The 15,777-nt window shown below is 43.2% G+C and overlaps 1 protein-coding gene and 1 long non-coding RNA gene across 2 annotated transcripts in view; one reads left to right on the top strand and one right to left on the bottom strand.

Moving 5' to 3' along the window:
- Positions 1-15,777, bottom strand: part of LOC149127167 (uncharacterized) — a 93,408-nt gene that overhangs the window by 7,102 nt on the left and 70,529 nt on the right. The window lies entirely within an intron of this gene.
- The window catches only part of ACP3 (acid phosphatase 3), a 58,878-nt gene that overhangs the window by 10,459 nt on the left and 32,642 nt on the right, over positions 1-15,777 (top strand). Inside the window, exons 2-6 of the mRNA XM_002722062.6 lie at positions 2,807-2,902; positions 5,871-5,957; positions 6,727-6,879; positions 11,448-11,546; positions 15,384-15,476. Of these exons, the coding sequence (XP_002722108.4) occupies positions 2,807-2,902; positions 5,871-5,957; positions 6,727-6,879; positions 11,448-11,546; positions 15,384-15,476 (528 nt within the window). The remainder of the gene's footprint in view (positions 1-2,806; positions 2,903-5,870; positions 5,958-6,726; positions 6,880-11,447; positions 11,547-15,383; positions 15,477-15,777) is intronic.

The raw sequence follows: 15,777 nt of genomic DNA, 5'->3' as shown, positions 1-15,777 counted from the left end.
AATCACTTAGCTAATGTCATATTCCTCTGTGTGGAATGAAAATAGTTATAGTAACTGTAGAACTGAAGAGAGGATTAAATATGTGAGAAGCAGTTCCTAGGACAAAGGAAGATTTATTGTTGTGGTTATATGGTGAGAAAAAGCATTGTAAATTATTTTACCACAATGTCCCTGATCTGACTTCTCTGACTCAGCAGCACTCAACTGGGGGTGATTTTTCCCTCTAGGGGACATTTGGCTCTTTCAGTTATCAGGACTGGGAAATGCTACTGACATTGAGTGGGAAGGGGTCAGGATTGCCGCTGTGCATCCCATAATGTGCACAATGGCCCTCACAGCAGAGGATTATCCAGCCCCAAATGTCAAAACCTGAGATTGAGAAACTCTGGAAACTAAGCAATGTGAAGTTTGTAATCTATTGAAACCAGATTATACCTTCAGTTATTCAGGTTTGGAAAAGTATTTTGCACAATAACTTGGTGCTAAGAAGCCCAATAAATGTTTCAATTCTGGAAAGAGAGGCATGAATGGTTAAATTTGACAATTTCTAAACATGACCAAGTCACCCCTAGAGACAATAACTGCAGGTATGCGAGAGAAAGCACAGCTATTCTTATAGCCAGGAGGAACCATGCACGACAGCAGTTCCTTACCTGACCAAAACTATCTCTGAATTCCTACTGCACTGTCATCCCTCTGTCTTCTGCTGCCTTTTCTACTGAGGTTTTCATTTCTTATGGGTGGGGAACTGAAGGATTGGATTTCTTCAGACACTGAAGACACACCCCAAGTCGTAGGAGCCTGCTATACCCACTTACCTGGAATCCCTTTTCAGAGAGCTGAAGCTGGAGATTGATCCTTATTCAGTCTGTTGACTGCTTTATAAGATTTCAAATGAGTAGCCCCTTTGGCCCTCTTTTCAAAGGAACATATTAGTCAGGTAGTATATATGGCAGATATAGGTAATCTCAGATAAAGCACGGTGTTATACAGCCTTTCTCTGTATTAAAAAAGTTGCTGAGTATCCAGCATTGTGGCATGGCAGGTAAAGCCAACCCCTGCAAAGCCAACATCCATTAAGGATGCCAGTATGTGTACTAGCTGCTCCACTTCCAATCCAGGAACCTGCTAATGCACCTAGGGAGACAGCAGAAGATGGCCCCAGTGCTTGGTCTCCTGAATCCACGTGGGAGACATGGATAAAGCTCCTGGCTCAGCCTTGGTCATTGCAGCCAATTAAAAAGCAAACCAGAGGATGGAAGATTTCTGTCTCTCTTCCTCTCTCACTGTAACTCTGACTTTAAAAAAAATAAACCTTCAAAAAAAGTTACTGATATCAATGTCAAGTTCACGTCATACTCAGAGATGTGAGTATGTTATTCTTTCCTTATTTTTTGCTTACATTATAGTTTTGGCAGAAAGCATATTAGGATCAAAGTACCAAGGTTTCCAAAGTCCTGATTACTCTCTCCAATGAAAAATGTGTAATCAAAATAGCACTGAATGCTTACAGATCCAGAATCGTGTTCTTAAAGTATTCAGATTAGCTTTCCTAATCTCCCTGCCCATGATTCCTTCCCCAAAGTCCTAAACACAAATAAATCACTGGCTCAGAATGGTCACAAATTGAAGGTGGCATTTAAAAACCACCATTTTTATTATAGGTAAAATGTTTAATGCCATTATTACTGAAATTGTAATCAAAGGAGTAATCCTTCTCTTAGAAGTATCAGAGTCCATCTGCAATAAAAGTGACATGGTAAGCTTTCTGTTCCTTCCTGCCCTTATACATGAACCCATCACCATGCATGTGTCTGCTGCCTTCTGAAGGCTGACCACCTGGATTCCTACATTACCTGAGACCAGCGAAAGTGCTAGTGGGCATGAATAGCGCTCCTTTACCTGAAACTTCTCTAGAGATTTTTTTTAAAGGTTTATTTATTTTTATTTGAAAGTCAGAGTTACATAGAGAGGAGAGCCAGAGAGAGAGAGAGGTCATCCATCCGATGGTTCACTCCCCAATTGGCCTCAACAGCCAGAGCTGCACCGATCCGAAGCCAGGAGCCAGGAGCCTCTTCCGGGTCTCCCACATGGGTGCAGGGGCCCAAGGACTTGGGCCATCTTCTGCTGCTTTCCCAGGCCACAGCAGAGAGCTGGATCAGAAGAGGAGCAACTGGGACTAGAGCCGGTGCCCATATAGGATGTGGCACTTCAGGCCAGGGCGTTAACCCGCTGTGCCACAGTGCTGGCCCCTAGGGAGATTTTTTAAATCTTCATGTCCTAGTTGCACCCCAGACTCATTTAAAAAAAGAATCAGTAGGAGTGGGACTCAGTCCTCAGAATTTTTTTTTTTTTTTTTTTTTTATTTGACAGGTAGAGTTATAGACAGTGAGAGAGAGAGAGAAAGGTCTTGCTTCTGTTGGTTCACTCCCCTAATGGCCACTATGGCCAGTGCTGGGCTGATCTGAAGCCAGGAGCCAGGTGCTTCCTCCCGGTCTCCCATGTAGGTATAGGGACCCAAGCATCTGGGCCATCCTCCGCTGCCCTCCCGGGCCATAGTAGAGAGCTGGACTGGAAGAGGAGCAACCGGGACTAGAATCTGGGGTGCCAGCACCGCAGGCGGAGGATTAGCCAAGTGAGCCATGGTGCTGGCCCAGTCCTCAGAATTTTTTTTAAGACTCCCAAAATTATTTCAGTGGGCAGTCAAGGTTGAAAACCAGCTGTTGTTTAGAAGAAAATTATTATGCTAGAGAGAACCAAAACACAACTGAAATATGTAACACTACCATCTCTTCTCCACTTTCAGGTATTTCGGCATGGAGATCGAAGCCCCATTGAAACCTTTCCCAATGACCCCATCAAGGAATCTTCATGGCCACAAGGATTTGGCCAACTCACTCAGGTTGGCTGGATTTACAGTTAGAAATTGTTGATGAGTCTTGAGGGGAAATGGATATAGAACCATCTGCTGGGATTTTTTTTTTTACCTTGTTGGCTTTGAATATGTATAAGAGATGTGTGTGGGCAACAGAAGAATATAGAGAAACTTAGAAATGCTGAAAAGAGCCAAGAAGTAAACTTAAAATCCAGCCCTTGAGTTTCTTAGGCTGAACCATGGAAAGCCAAAACATAGTTTTGTATTCAATAAGCTGAGTTGGAAAAACATGACTCTGAAAGTGCGTATGCCAGGATTGTACTTTTCAGCTGGGCATATTGGGATTGAGACTCCCTTGTAAGGGGTTAAACACAGGGAACACTGCTTTCAAAAGGACACCTGTAGAAAAGGTACACTGAGGAGCAGTGGCATTCATAGTTGCTTTTCCGGAACCCCATTCCCACTCACTATAAAGAGTGGCTGTTTCTTCTCTTTGGAGTCCCCCAAGCCCAGGTGCATTGCTCTTGTCCTGACCAAAGCACTATTTAAATATATTGTGAAATGTCACAGAACGTTTAGAATGGAATGCTCCCAAAACTAATAGGCGGAATGTGGCTTGAGCACTGGAATTTTTAGAAGCTCCTTAATTGACCAGCTTAATATGCAACCGGAGTTGAAACACTGCTCTGACTAAACTATGTTTCATGGAGGAGAAATTTCAGAAAGACTATTTGAGGCCATTTTCTTTTGGGTCCCAAGTCAGAGCTCTTCCAACCTTCTTAGGATTAGAGAAGATTCACAAAATTTCAGGTTTGCTTCTTAATACCTATGGCTCTGTAGAGACTTAGGTCCCTTACTATGCTTTTTTAGTAAGACCACGGGTTCTTCTGGGAGTCCCTTCCATCAGATAGACTCTCCCGGAGCAATGTTGCTGTGGTTCCTTGTGCAAATGAACCATTTGAGGATCTTTTTAAAATGCAGATTTAAATTCAGCAGCCCTGAGGTTCTGCATAGCTAATGTGCTCCCAGGTGATTCCAATTGTACGTACATGAGCCACTGTTGAAGAACCAAGTTCTGGAGTGCCAATGCCTGCCTCTGGGCCAGGCACTTCTTATCAGCATGATGCGGAGGCATGAGCTTTCCAAATCAGCAGCTTTCAGCTGCTGGTCCACCCCTGGACGCAAGACATTACCGTCAGCTGTGTTCTCATCAGAAATGTAAATTCTGTGGCCTCACCCTATGCCCATGAACCAGAAACTCTGAAAGTAAAGCCTAGACATCAGCACCGCGCTGATCCGATGGCAGGAGCCAGGTGCTTCTCCTGGTCTTCCATGGGGTGCAGGGCCCAAGGACTTGGGCCATCCTCCACTGCACTCCCTGGCCACAGCAGAGAGCTGGCCTGGAAGAGGGGCAACCGGGACAGAATCCGGCGCCCGACTGGGACTAGAACCCGGTGTGCTGGCACCGCAAGGTGGAGGATTAGCCTAGTGAGCTGCGGCACCAGCCTTAGACATCTGTGTTTTAATGACTGTTCGCGGTCCTTCTGTGCACTCTACAGATTGAAAACAACTGTTCTATATATAGATGCCCATTTCTTCAAAGTCAGCTGTAAGTTAAAACACAGACCCAAAGCACCTGCTTCTTTAACTCCCCAGGGCATTGCTCCTTTTCCCACTTCATCCCTATCGTAGGTGGGACATGATGACAGTGGTGGCCAAGACCGACAAGCAAACCAGCAAGTGAGATCAAGAAGTGGTCAAGGTGACTGCATCCTTTCTAACTCCTTGAGCTCTCACAAGGCTCTGGATTAAAGTTAAACTGGAATATAATGTTTCTCAAATCATGGTGATCTACTACCTGCATCTGAATCATTGGGGAGGGGAGAAGTACTTGCTAAAATGCAATTTCTGGGATCCCACTCAGGAACTGATGAGCCAGAGTCTCTGGGAGAGAGGCCAAGGAATCCGCATTTCAAGAAGCACCTCAGGGGCCGGCACTGTGGCTCACTGGGTTAAAGCCCTGGCCTGAAGCACCGGCATCCCATATGGACACCAGTTCTAGTCCTGGCTGCTCCTCTTCCAATCCAGCTCTCTGTTATGGCCTGGGATAGCAGTGGAGGATGGCCCAGGCCCCTGCACACCCGTGGGAGGCCCGGAAGAAGTTCCTAGCTCCTGGCTTCAGATTGGTGCAGCTCCAGCCGTTGCTACCATCTGGGGAGTGAACCAGCAGATGGAAGACTTCTCTCTGTCTGTACCTCTCTCTGTTACTCTTTCAAATAAATTTAAAAAAAAAATTAAAAATCTTTAAAAAAAAGAAGCACCTCAAATAATTTACTACTGAGCCAATGCAGTCTCTGACTTACTGCCCATCAGGAGCTTATAAACAACAGATTCCTGAGCACCACCCTTAAAGATTCTGGTTCAACAAGTCACAGGTAAAACCCAAGAATTTGCTTTCTAACATGCTCTCAAGTGATGCCAATACTGCCAATCCACAGACCACACTCTAAGTAACAGGTGCTAACTTTTTATGGACCAGGCAAAAACCAACTGTGAAGATTATTGTACCCTGAAGTTAAAAGAGACCTCCAAATTCATCTAGCCCCACCTCATTAGATTGTTGAACTTCTGCTACAAAATCCCCAGCAAGTGGTCATCCCATCCTTTTGAATGTTCTTACAGACAGGATCCCATTGTTACCCATAGAGGTGAACAATTTACTTAAATGAGAGCAGTATCATTGGTATCAACTAGGCACCTTTTGTGTGCAAGGCTAAATATTAAGTGCTAATAAAAATGAACAAGTTTCCTTAAGGAATAGTGGCTCAAAATAACACCTCTCTTCTTGTTTCCATTTAAGTATGTGTTAGTATTATGGAATTATTAAGCACACTGTTCACCCTACACATATAACGAGGAGAGAGGAGACAGCTTTTTATGATTCTGTTTCATAAAAGTTGCTTTCAGTAACTTTTGTTTCTATTTCTTCCTATAGCTTGGTATGGAGCAGCATTATGAACTTGGAGAGCATATAAGGAAAAGATATGGAAGATTCTTGAATGAGTCCTATAATCACGAACAGGCAAGTAGTGAAACCTTGACCGTGAGAAAACAAAAACAATTCTGCATATATAAAAGCACTTATTTTACTTTCTTTGTTTTTTTTTTTAAAGATTTATTTATTTGAAAGGCAGAAAGAAAGAGATAGAGAGAGAAATATATCTTCCATCTGCTGCTTCACTCCCCAAATGGCCTCCACAGCCATAGCTGAAACGATCCAAAGCCAGGAGCCAGGAGCTTCTTCTGGATCTCCCACATGGGTGCAGGGGCCCAAGGACTTGGGCCATCTTCTACTGCTTTCCCAGGCCATAGCAGAGAGCTAGATTGGAAGAGCAGCAGCCAGAACTTAAACCGGCACCCATATGGAATGTTGGCACTGCAGGTGGCAGCTTTACCTACTATGCCACAGTGTCAGCCCTTTGCTTATTTTCTAAGGAACTTACACAAGTCAGAGATCTTATTTACAAATGTACCTCTCTTTATACAATTATACTGTTCCTAAAATGTTATGAATATGAACCAGTTCAAAGATACCTATGTAACTACTTTGGCTTGGCAAGTAGCCTACACTTAACGGTCTCATTCGTCAGTGCAACCATTGCCTGCTGGGTTACTTTGTACCATGATATACTCATAATATTGTTCATTTCATAAAGAGTATTATTATGATATTACCACATATGTGCTAATATTTTAGTGTGGGTGTCTGCTTTTTTCTCTAATACCCTGACAGCTCCACAGGAAAGCAAATTTCCTTTAAGTTGGCTTCTGTTTTGGTTTTCCCACTCTAGGTTTATGTTCGTAGCACAGACGTTGACCGGACTTTGATGAGTGCTATGACAAATCTTGCAGCCCTGTTTCCCCCAGAGGGCCCCAGAATCTGGAATCCCAGCCTACTCTGGCAACCCATCCCAGTGCACACAGTCCCCCTGTCTGAAGATCGGGTCAGTATACTGAGAGACTAATTCTTTCTTTTAAAAAGATGCAAAAGACAATGTAAAACAAGGAGAGCCCTAGTCAAGAGCAAGTAGAAACTGAATTTCTCCTCAGATCATCATACACTTTGGTCAGCTACTCTGTCGACTTTTGGCAAAATCCGCCAGTGTAGACCCAATAACTATTTAACCCATAATCCTGAAAGATCCCAATTTAGTTACACAGGAAAGAGAATACAGGTGCTATTAGAAGAGGAAGAGAGAAACAGAACAAGGGAGAGAGAAAGAGAAGCAAGCAAGATTATCTACCTATGGCTTCCAACTACCTACTCACTAAGGTGGAAAAATCCTCTGTGAACTCAATTAAGAATAACTAGATCAGTCAGTACCAGATTACTTCCAGAGCTATGCTGAACTGCTGAATGTTGTAGAGAAATACAGGCACTGTGAGGCCAAGTTTCTTCTCTAATTTGTAGTCTGTCTGAAGAAAGATTTGCATATGTGAGACTTGTGGAACACAGCACTAAAGAGCGGACAATGATTTCAAATGCAAACCATATGTGCTGGAGGAATTGAGAGAGCAAGACCCACATGGATATGGAGCTTCAAGAGGGCAATGATTTTTTTAAAAAAAATTTATTTATTTATTTATTTGAAGGTTAGAGTTACACAGAGAGAGAAGGAGAGGGAGATAGAGAGGTCCCCCATCTGGTAGTTCACAGCAGCTGGAGCTGCGCCGATCCGAAGCCAGGAGCCAAGAACTTCTGGTTATCCCATTCGGGTGCAGAGCCCAAGGACTTGGGCCATCTTCTACTGCCTTCTTTTAATGGAGAGCTGGATCAGAAGTGGAGCAGCTGGGACACAAACCGGTGGCCATATGGGATGCCTGCATTGCAGGCAGCGGCTTTTACCTGCTACATCACAGCACCAGCCCCCAGAAGGAAATCTTGAGACTGAAAGAAGGCCAGTGTGATGTTAGAAGATGGGCTGATTTTAAGCTGGAGGACCTAGGTCTGAGCCAACTAGCAGTTTGAGACGCACCCAGATAACCTTGAGTAACCTCCCCACCTTTCCCTCAGCTTCCTTTTCTGCTAAATGGCAACAGCAGACCCCACAGATCCTCCCTGGGATCTGTGAAAGCCAAGTTAGTTGAAGGATGGAAAAGATGTTGTAAACAGCAAAACTCTGGACAGATATTTAGGTTATTGTTTGTGTGTGTGTGTGTGTGTGTGTGTGTTTTTAGATTTTTTCACTTACTTATTTGGGAGGCAGAATTACAGACAGAGGAAGGGAGAGACAGAGAGAGAGGTCTTCCATCTGCTGTTCACTCCTCAACTGGCCACAATGGCCAGAGCTGGGCTGATCTGAAGCCAGGAACCAGGAGCTTCTTCCAGGTCTCCCACGTGGGTGCAGAGGCCCAAGGAATTGGGCCATTTTCTGCTCCCTTCCCAGGCCACCAGCAGGGAGCTGGATCGAAAGTGGAACAGCTGGGACACAAACCGGTGCCCATAGGTGATGCTGACGCTGCAGGCTGAGGCTTAACCTACTATAGCACAGCTCCAGCCCCCTAGGTTATTATTCTTTTGATTTGCAACCTGATTCAGTTTGTGGGTGGGTGGGAAAACACAGTTTGAAAGGTTAAGTCACTACATAGAAGCACAGCCTTTTAATGAACAGCCATCTGCTTATTCCCTCAACAATATAATTTCTCCTGGGGAAAAACCTGAAAGCAATGCAGGGAAATTTGGACTGAAGGCAGTGCACATGAGTGGACCCTTCATGAATGTCTGTGTTCTTCAGCATCACACACACCAGGGAGTGGTGCTTTGAGGCATCTGCCAGACAATGGCTTAGCAGGAAGACATGCTGGGGCCTCAGAGAGTAACTGTTTACACAGTTCAGGAATGAGGAAAAGAAGCCTGAAATTCCATGGTCAAAGGTATTAGAGGAAGGAATGCAAGGTGACACCCCAAATCAGAAATGAGGATGGACATTGTGGTACAGTGGGTTAAGCCGTGTCTGGATTCAAGTCCTGCCTCTGCTTCTGATCCAGCTTCCTGCTGATGCATACTCTGGGAGACAGAAGAAGGCAGCTTAAGTACTTTGGTCCCTGACACCCATGTGGGAGACCCAAGTGGAGTTCTTGGCTTCTGGCTTCTGGCTTCTGGCTTCAGCCCAGCCCTGGGTATTGTAGGGTCTTTGGGGAGTGAGCCAGTGAATAGAAGATTCTCTCTCCTCTCCTCCTTCTCCTCCCCCTCGTCTTCCTTCTCCTCACTCTGCCTTTCAAATAAATTAAATAAGCAAACTTTAAACAAAAATCTGAAGTGACAAGAAGGAACTTTAAAAAAATCAATCTTTTCTGAGTACCTACTAATAAGCCTAGTCCTGTTCTAGGTGTTAATGAGACAGCAGATGAGCAATATAGCATCCTGGCTCTCATTGACTTTATTTTTATGGGGAATGGATAATAAAGAGATAAATAAATAAAGTGATTTTAGAGGATGTTGACTTCCTTGAAGGAAATAAATCAAGTTAATATGATAGTGACAGGCATGATGGCTGAAGAGCAGGTCTGGGGGTTAGTGGTGGGGGTACTCCAGGCTGGGGCCCTGAAAATCGTGTGTAAGGGGCAGAGAACAAGAATGCCCTCAGTGCTGCTGGGGAGGGTTGGGTGCAGGTTCGATGGCAGGAGAAGACACCAAGATTTCTCAGGGTCACATCATGTAAGCTGTGGAACCTCTCAGAGGCCACACTAGTGAGTTTAGATTTTACTCCAAGAAAAATGGAAAAACAATGATGATTGTGAACCACCAACTGACATGTTCTTATTGATGCTTTAAAAAAGGTTAGTGTTTAAAAAATAAAGATGGGGGACCAGCACTGTGGTATAGTGGGTAGGCTGCCACCTGCAGTGCCAACATCCCTTATGGGCACCAGTACGAGTCCCAGCTGCTCCATTTCCTGTCTGGCTCTGTGCTAATGTGCCTGGGAAAGCAGCAAAAGATGGCCCAAGTGCCTGGGGCCCTGCAGCCATGGGGGAAATCCAGAAGAAGCTCCTGGCTCCTGGCTTTGGATCAGCCCAGCTCCAGCAATTACAGTCATTTGGGGAGTGGACCCGTAGATGGAAGAGCTCTCTGCCTCTGCCTTTCTGTGACTCTGCCTTTAAATAAATAAATAAACAAAAAAACTTTAAATAAATAAAAAATAGAAAAGATTAGTGTAGCTGCTGTGTGGAGAATGAGTTGTGAAGGCAGAAAGAGTAGACCAAGATTGAACAGATAGGCGCTCTGACAGTAGTTGACACAGAGGTTATGATGGCTTGGCAGGGAGGGGACAAGCAGGATGAAGAATATCTGGATACTTAGAAAGCAAACAAAAGAAAGTGATTGCCCTAGTTAGCAGGTTGATAAATTTAGCCACTGGCGAAAGTAGAGAATTGGTTAAAAATGAAGAAGTTGAGTTCAGCTGTGTAAATGTTACATTTGAGGAAGAAAAGAAACTTCCAAATAGTGATGTCCACCAAGGACTGGAAATGCAGCACAGATAGAAATTAAGAGCAGCAAAATAAGCTTGGGATCACAGTAAAACTTCAAGAGATGGTCAAATTTAAACTTGTTTTACGGTGATCACTTTGTCTTCATATTAAGTTGTAGGCTTGTTTCCCATTTTTTTATGTATTTATTATTTTATATTTGAAAGGCAGAGAGATAGAAAGAGATCTTTCATTTGCTAGTTCACTCTCCAGAGAGAAACAATGGCTGGAGCTAGGTCAGGAACCAGGAATTCACTGGATTCTCCCACATGGGTGGCAAGCCCCAGCTGATTGAGTCATTACCTTTGCCTCCCAGGGCTGCAGACCAAAGCCAGGAGCCAGGAACTCCATCTGGGTTTCCCATGTGGCGGCAGGGCCCAAATACTTGAGCCATCATACACTGCCTCCTGGGGCGCTCATTAGCAGGAAGCTGGATTGGAAGCAGAGGTGGAACTCAATCCCAGACAGTGCCATATGGAATATAGGTATCTCCAGCAGCATCTCAACCATGTGCCAAATGCCTGCCTCTCGTATTAATTAAGGGTATTTTTCAGCACTGTTAATATGTACCCCTTTTTTAACAGTCAGCAAACTTGTCATCACTGAAACAATGAGGGGTCAATGGATCTCCTAAGATTCCTTCTGGAGCCTCCTACATATTTCTCCATAGTCAGGGGGCTGGGGGTGGGGCTGAATGTGTGCACAGCTGCACACTTAGTGCTAGAAATGAAAGGAGTTGGGGACAGGCAAGAAAAGTTATCCACCTGGAAAACCAGGAAGTGTGAGCATTCACCAACAGCACAGCCCTGTGCACACGAGTTCGAGAGAGGGGAAAAAAAAATAATAAAAGATTTCAGTTCTGCACACCATTTGTCTCTCCCCAGCCCCTCCTCCCCTAATTGTAGAATTTTCATTCAGTTCAAAACCCATTTTAATCTTTTGTTAAGGCCACTTTGGACCTAATGAGGCCTCACATTTCACTGCAGCTTATTTAGCCAAGTGCTGCTGACTAACAAAGCTTTTACGGTTTTCCTGTCATCCTCAGTTGCTGTACCTGCCTTTCAGAAACTGCCCTCGTTTTCAAGAACTTCAAAGCGAGACTTTGCAATCGGAGGAATTCCAGAAGAGGCTGCAACCTTACAAGGTTGGTGATGTAAAGAGCATGAGGGCCAAGACCAGGACTAAGGCTTTCATTTATTAAAAAGCGTGGGATGAGTATGACTGGTTATAGCAATGTGCTAGAACCTTTCATGAGAGATCACCACTGATCCATATCCTTATACAGGGCTACAGACCAATAGAGAAACCAATCCTTTGCAAACACTGAACTCCCTGGCAGGAGCCACACATAAATAATTGGCTGGATAAAAATAAATGCAAGTCTGAAATCACCTGCCTTATTGAGGCTGAGAGCTGGGACTATGGACTTCGTATACTAAAGATAATGTTTTTTGTTTCTATGTTTCTTTGTGAAATAGCCCTTTTCAAGACTGTATATAAGATAGAATGTGCATTAAAAATAATCTTTTGAATCAGTAATACATTTCTACAGTCTAACCATTGAAAAATATCAAAGGAAATATAATGGAAAGTCTCTCCATGACCCCACACATCCCCCCTGGCATGATTTTCTTGGATAGTCTTCCAGTTTCTTTATGTCTATTCAGACAAGCACAATGCATGATGATAGTTTCCCTTTGTGTCACACAGAGGTGTGTCACACAGAGTTGGGCACGTTGTGTTTTTCATATAGTAAAATATTTTTAAGTATTTCTATAACTATGCATAAAAGAATTCCTCATTCATTCTTTTCTTTCTTCTTTTTTTTTTTTTTTTTTTTTACAAATTATAGCACAATTTATTTAACCAGCCCCTATTGATGGAGATGTGATTTCCAATCTTTTGTTTCTTGACACAAGTCTATGCGAACCCCTGTGCATCTAAATAATTTCACAAGGAAGTCTTTGGGATAACATCCAAGAAATAAAAATTCTAGGTCCATCTGAAATATTACCAAATTACCCTCCAAAGAGGTTAGACCAATTTCCACTTCTAGCAGGCCTAAACAAGGGTGCCTACTAGTCTACAGTCCTGCCAGCAGTGCATGGATAACTTTGGGCTCTTTGCCACTCTGCTAAGTGAAAAACATCACCACAGGTGTCCCCTCTGAAACAAGGAATCAGACAAGAAGACCACTGCTGTACTATAGAACTTTATGAGTCAGCTTGAGTACCTTCACCTACTTAAATGCCATTGCATTTCCTAGACTGTTTTTCTTTTGGATTCTTGGTTTTCTTTTTCCTATAAATTTTTATTTAAAGTTTAGTTATTATTTTTTTAATTTATTTGAAAGAACAAGAAGGTGAGATCTTCCATCTTCTGGCTCACTCCCCAAATGCCTGCAACAGCAGAGGCTGTGCCAGGCTGAAGCCAGGAACTGGAAATTACATCTGGGTCTCCTACATGGGTGGCAGGGGATCAAGTACTTGAGCCATCATCTGCTGCCTTCCAGGGTGCATATTAGCAGGAAGCTGGATCAGAAGCAGAAGCAGGACTCGATCCCAGGCATTCGGATATGAGATGCAGGTATCCTGAGCAATGTTTTAACCACTGCACCAAAAGCTCACCCCTGGACTTTTTATTCTATATTTAATTGTTCTTATTATTTCAAACCATAGTTTTTATTACCAAGACTTCGTATCATGCTTTACTATCTAAAGGACTAGCAATACCTCAGTGCTCTATTTTTTCTGAGTTTTCATTTCTATACTTTAGATTTGTAAGTAAGCTCATCTAACTCCAAAAGTACTTTTTAAAATTTTTAGTACTTTCATTGGCATTTTAACTTTATAAAATCATCCTGGAAGAATTTACAGCTTTTCAATGTTGTGTCTTTCTTTCCAAGAATATATTATGTTTCCCTACTTGTTCTTGACTCAAAGAGTATTTAGGGTTTTCTTCTTAAATGTCTTTATATTTTTATTGTTTGTTCCAGGTTTACAATATCTGCAAATAATAATGGTTCATCTCTAGTTTTCCAATTTCTGATTTCTTTCTTGGTTGGTTGGCATTGATTATTACACATAGTACACTGTTATACTTGGCTTCCTTCTCTCATTCCTCATTTCAGACATTTTTCTTTATTAAGCATGCTGGCATTTAAACCCAAAGAAATACATTTTCATTGAATTCTTTAATAGGATGTCTAATTCTCTTTTGTTTGTTTCTTTTAAAAAAATTCATTTATTTGAAAGAGTTGCAGAGTGAGAGGGAGAGACAAAGAGGAAGAGAGAGATATCTTCCATCAGCTGGTTCACTCCCTAAATCGCTACAACTGCCAGTACTGGGTCAAGAGCTTGGAACTCCATCCAGGTTACACATGGGTGCAGGGTTCCAAGTCCCTGGGCCATCTTCCACTGCTTTCCCAGGCACATTAACAGGGCACTAGATCAAAAGTAAAGCAGCTGGGACTCCAACCAGTACACATGTGGGATGCTAGCAATGCAGGTGGCAGCTAACCAACTGTGCCACAATGCTGCTCTTGAGTGTTTCTTTAAATCAATATGGGTTGTTAAAATATTAAAAAAGAACTTTTAAAAGATTAAATATTCTAGTTATTTCTTTCCTTGGGCCAATTACTATTACTAATTATCTTCATAGATTTGCTAACATTGAATCATTATATTTCTCAAATCAAGCTCCTCATTTTTAAAGATTTATTCATTTATTCGAAAGAGTTACAGAGAGAGGAAGAGAGAGAGAGAGAGAGAGAGATCTTTCACCAACTGGTTCACTCCCCAGATGGTCGCAATGGCAGCACTGGGCCTGGTCAAAGCCAGGAGCCCGGAGCCTCTTCTAGGTCTCCCACAAGGGTAGCAGGGGTTCCAGTACTTGGGCCATCTTCTGCCCTTCCCAGGCCATCAGCAGAGAGCTGGGCCAGAAGTGGAGCAGCTGGGACACAAACTGGTAGCCTAATAGGATGCTGGCATCTAAAGTGGTTACCTTACCTGCTACGCCACAACGCTGGCCCCTCAAGCTCCCAATTTTGAAATAACTTTATTTTTCACTTATTTGGGAGGCAGAGAGACATACAGACATAGAGCTCTCATCCACTGATTCACTTCCTGAATGTCCACAATAGTCGGAACTGAGCCAGGTCAAAGCCAGAAGCCAGGAACTCAGTCCAGGTTTCCCACATGGGTGGCAAGAACCTAACTACTTGGACCATCACCTACTGCCTCCAGGGTGTGCATTGCAGTCAGAGAACCCTGAGTGTCACTATCCTGATGGTCAAGAATAAGAGAACATAGTGAGAGGCCTGGCACTGTGACATAGCGGGTAAAGCCGCCACCTGCAGTGCTGGCATCCCATGTGGATGCCGGTTTGAGTCCTGGCCGCTCCACTTCTGATCCAGCTCTCTGCTATGGCCTGGGAAAGCAGTAGAAGGTGGCCCAAGTCCTTAGGCTCCTGTACCCACGTGAGAGACTTGAAAGAAGCTCCTGGCTCCTGACTTCAGATCAGCCAGCTCCAGCTGTTGCAGCCATTTGGGCACTGAACCACTTCAGTTACAGCTCACCTACTTCTAGGACTGCCCTTCAGAATGATTTCAGCACAAACCAGGAACATGTGGTACTAAGCAGCAGTTATCTGCATTTTAATGTAATCAAGGGAGATGATCATGTAGTGTGTGTGGCATTGTCTGGTTGGCATCAATATCACTGATGCACTTTTCCCTGAGGAACACAGGTTCTCAACAGGGCTGGCTGGGCCTCCCAAAGAGCATTTAGCGAAGACTGGGCCATCACAACTGTGAGAATAGGAGTGCTGCTAACATCTGTCAGAGGAGGCCAAAAGACAGATAAACACCCTGCAATGCACAGGGCAGCCAAAGACAAAGAATTACCTAGCCCAAAACGTCAAGAGTGCCCAACCTGAGAAGCCTTGAAGTAGAAAGTTTTTTTTTTTTCTGTTTGTATTTCAGGATTTTATAGAAACTTTGCCAACACTTTCAGGATTTCATGGCCAAGACCTTTTTGGAATATGGAGTAGAGTCTATGACCCTCTATTTTGTGAGGTAAGTAGGAAAAAATTTTAAAGATTTTATGAATGATTCTAACAGATGAATGCTTTTCCTTTTGCTTTTTTACAGATGTTAAACTTTCTTAGACATTGAAACATAGTTCAAGGCTTCCTTATATAAACTTGAAAATCCTGACTTCTTCTCTTTCCATTATTTTTATTTTCATCCTTTAGAAAATTGTGAGCAAAGTAGTTTTTCTTCTATATAGGGCCACTCATTTATTTTGCAGTCACTCAGGAATGCTGAACTCATGTCATGGATTTTAATGGAAAAGTCAATGTAATTACACAGAAAA

This window comes from Oryctolagus cuniculus, chromosome 4 (assembly GCF_051225735.1).
Source record: "Oryctolagus cuniculus isolate XC-2025 breed Fujian yellow rabbit chromosome 4, ASM5122573v1, whole genome shotgun sequence".
Lineage (NCBI taxonomy): Eukaryota > Metazoa > Chordata > Mammalia > Lagomorpha > Leporidae > Oryctolagus > Oryctolagus cuniculus.
Note: the sequence above shows the minus strand (reverse complement) of the source record. Positions and strands in the feature narration are given on the sequence as shown.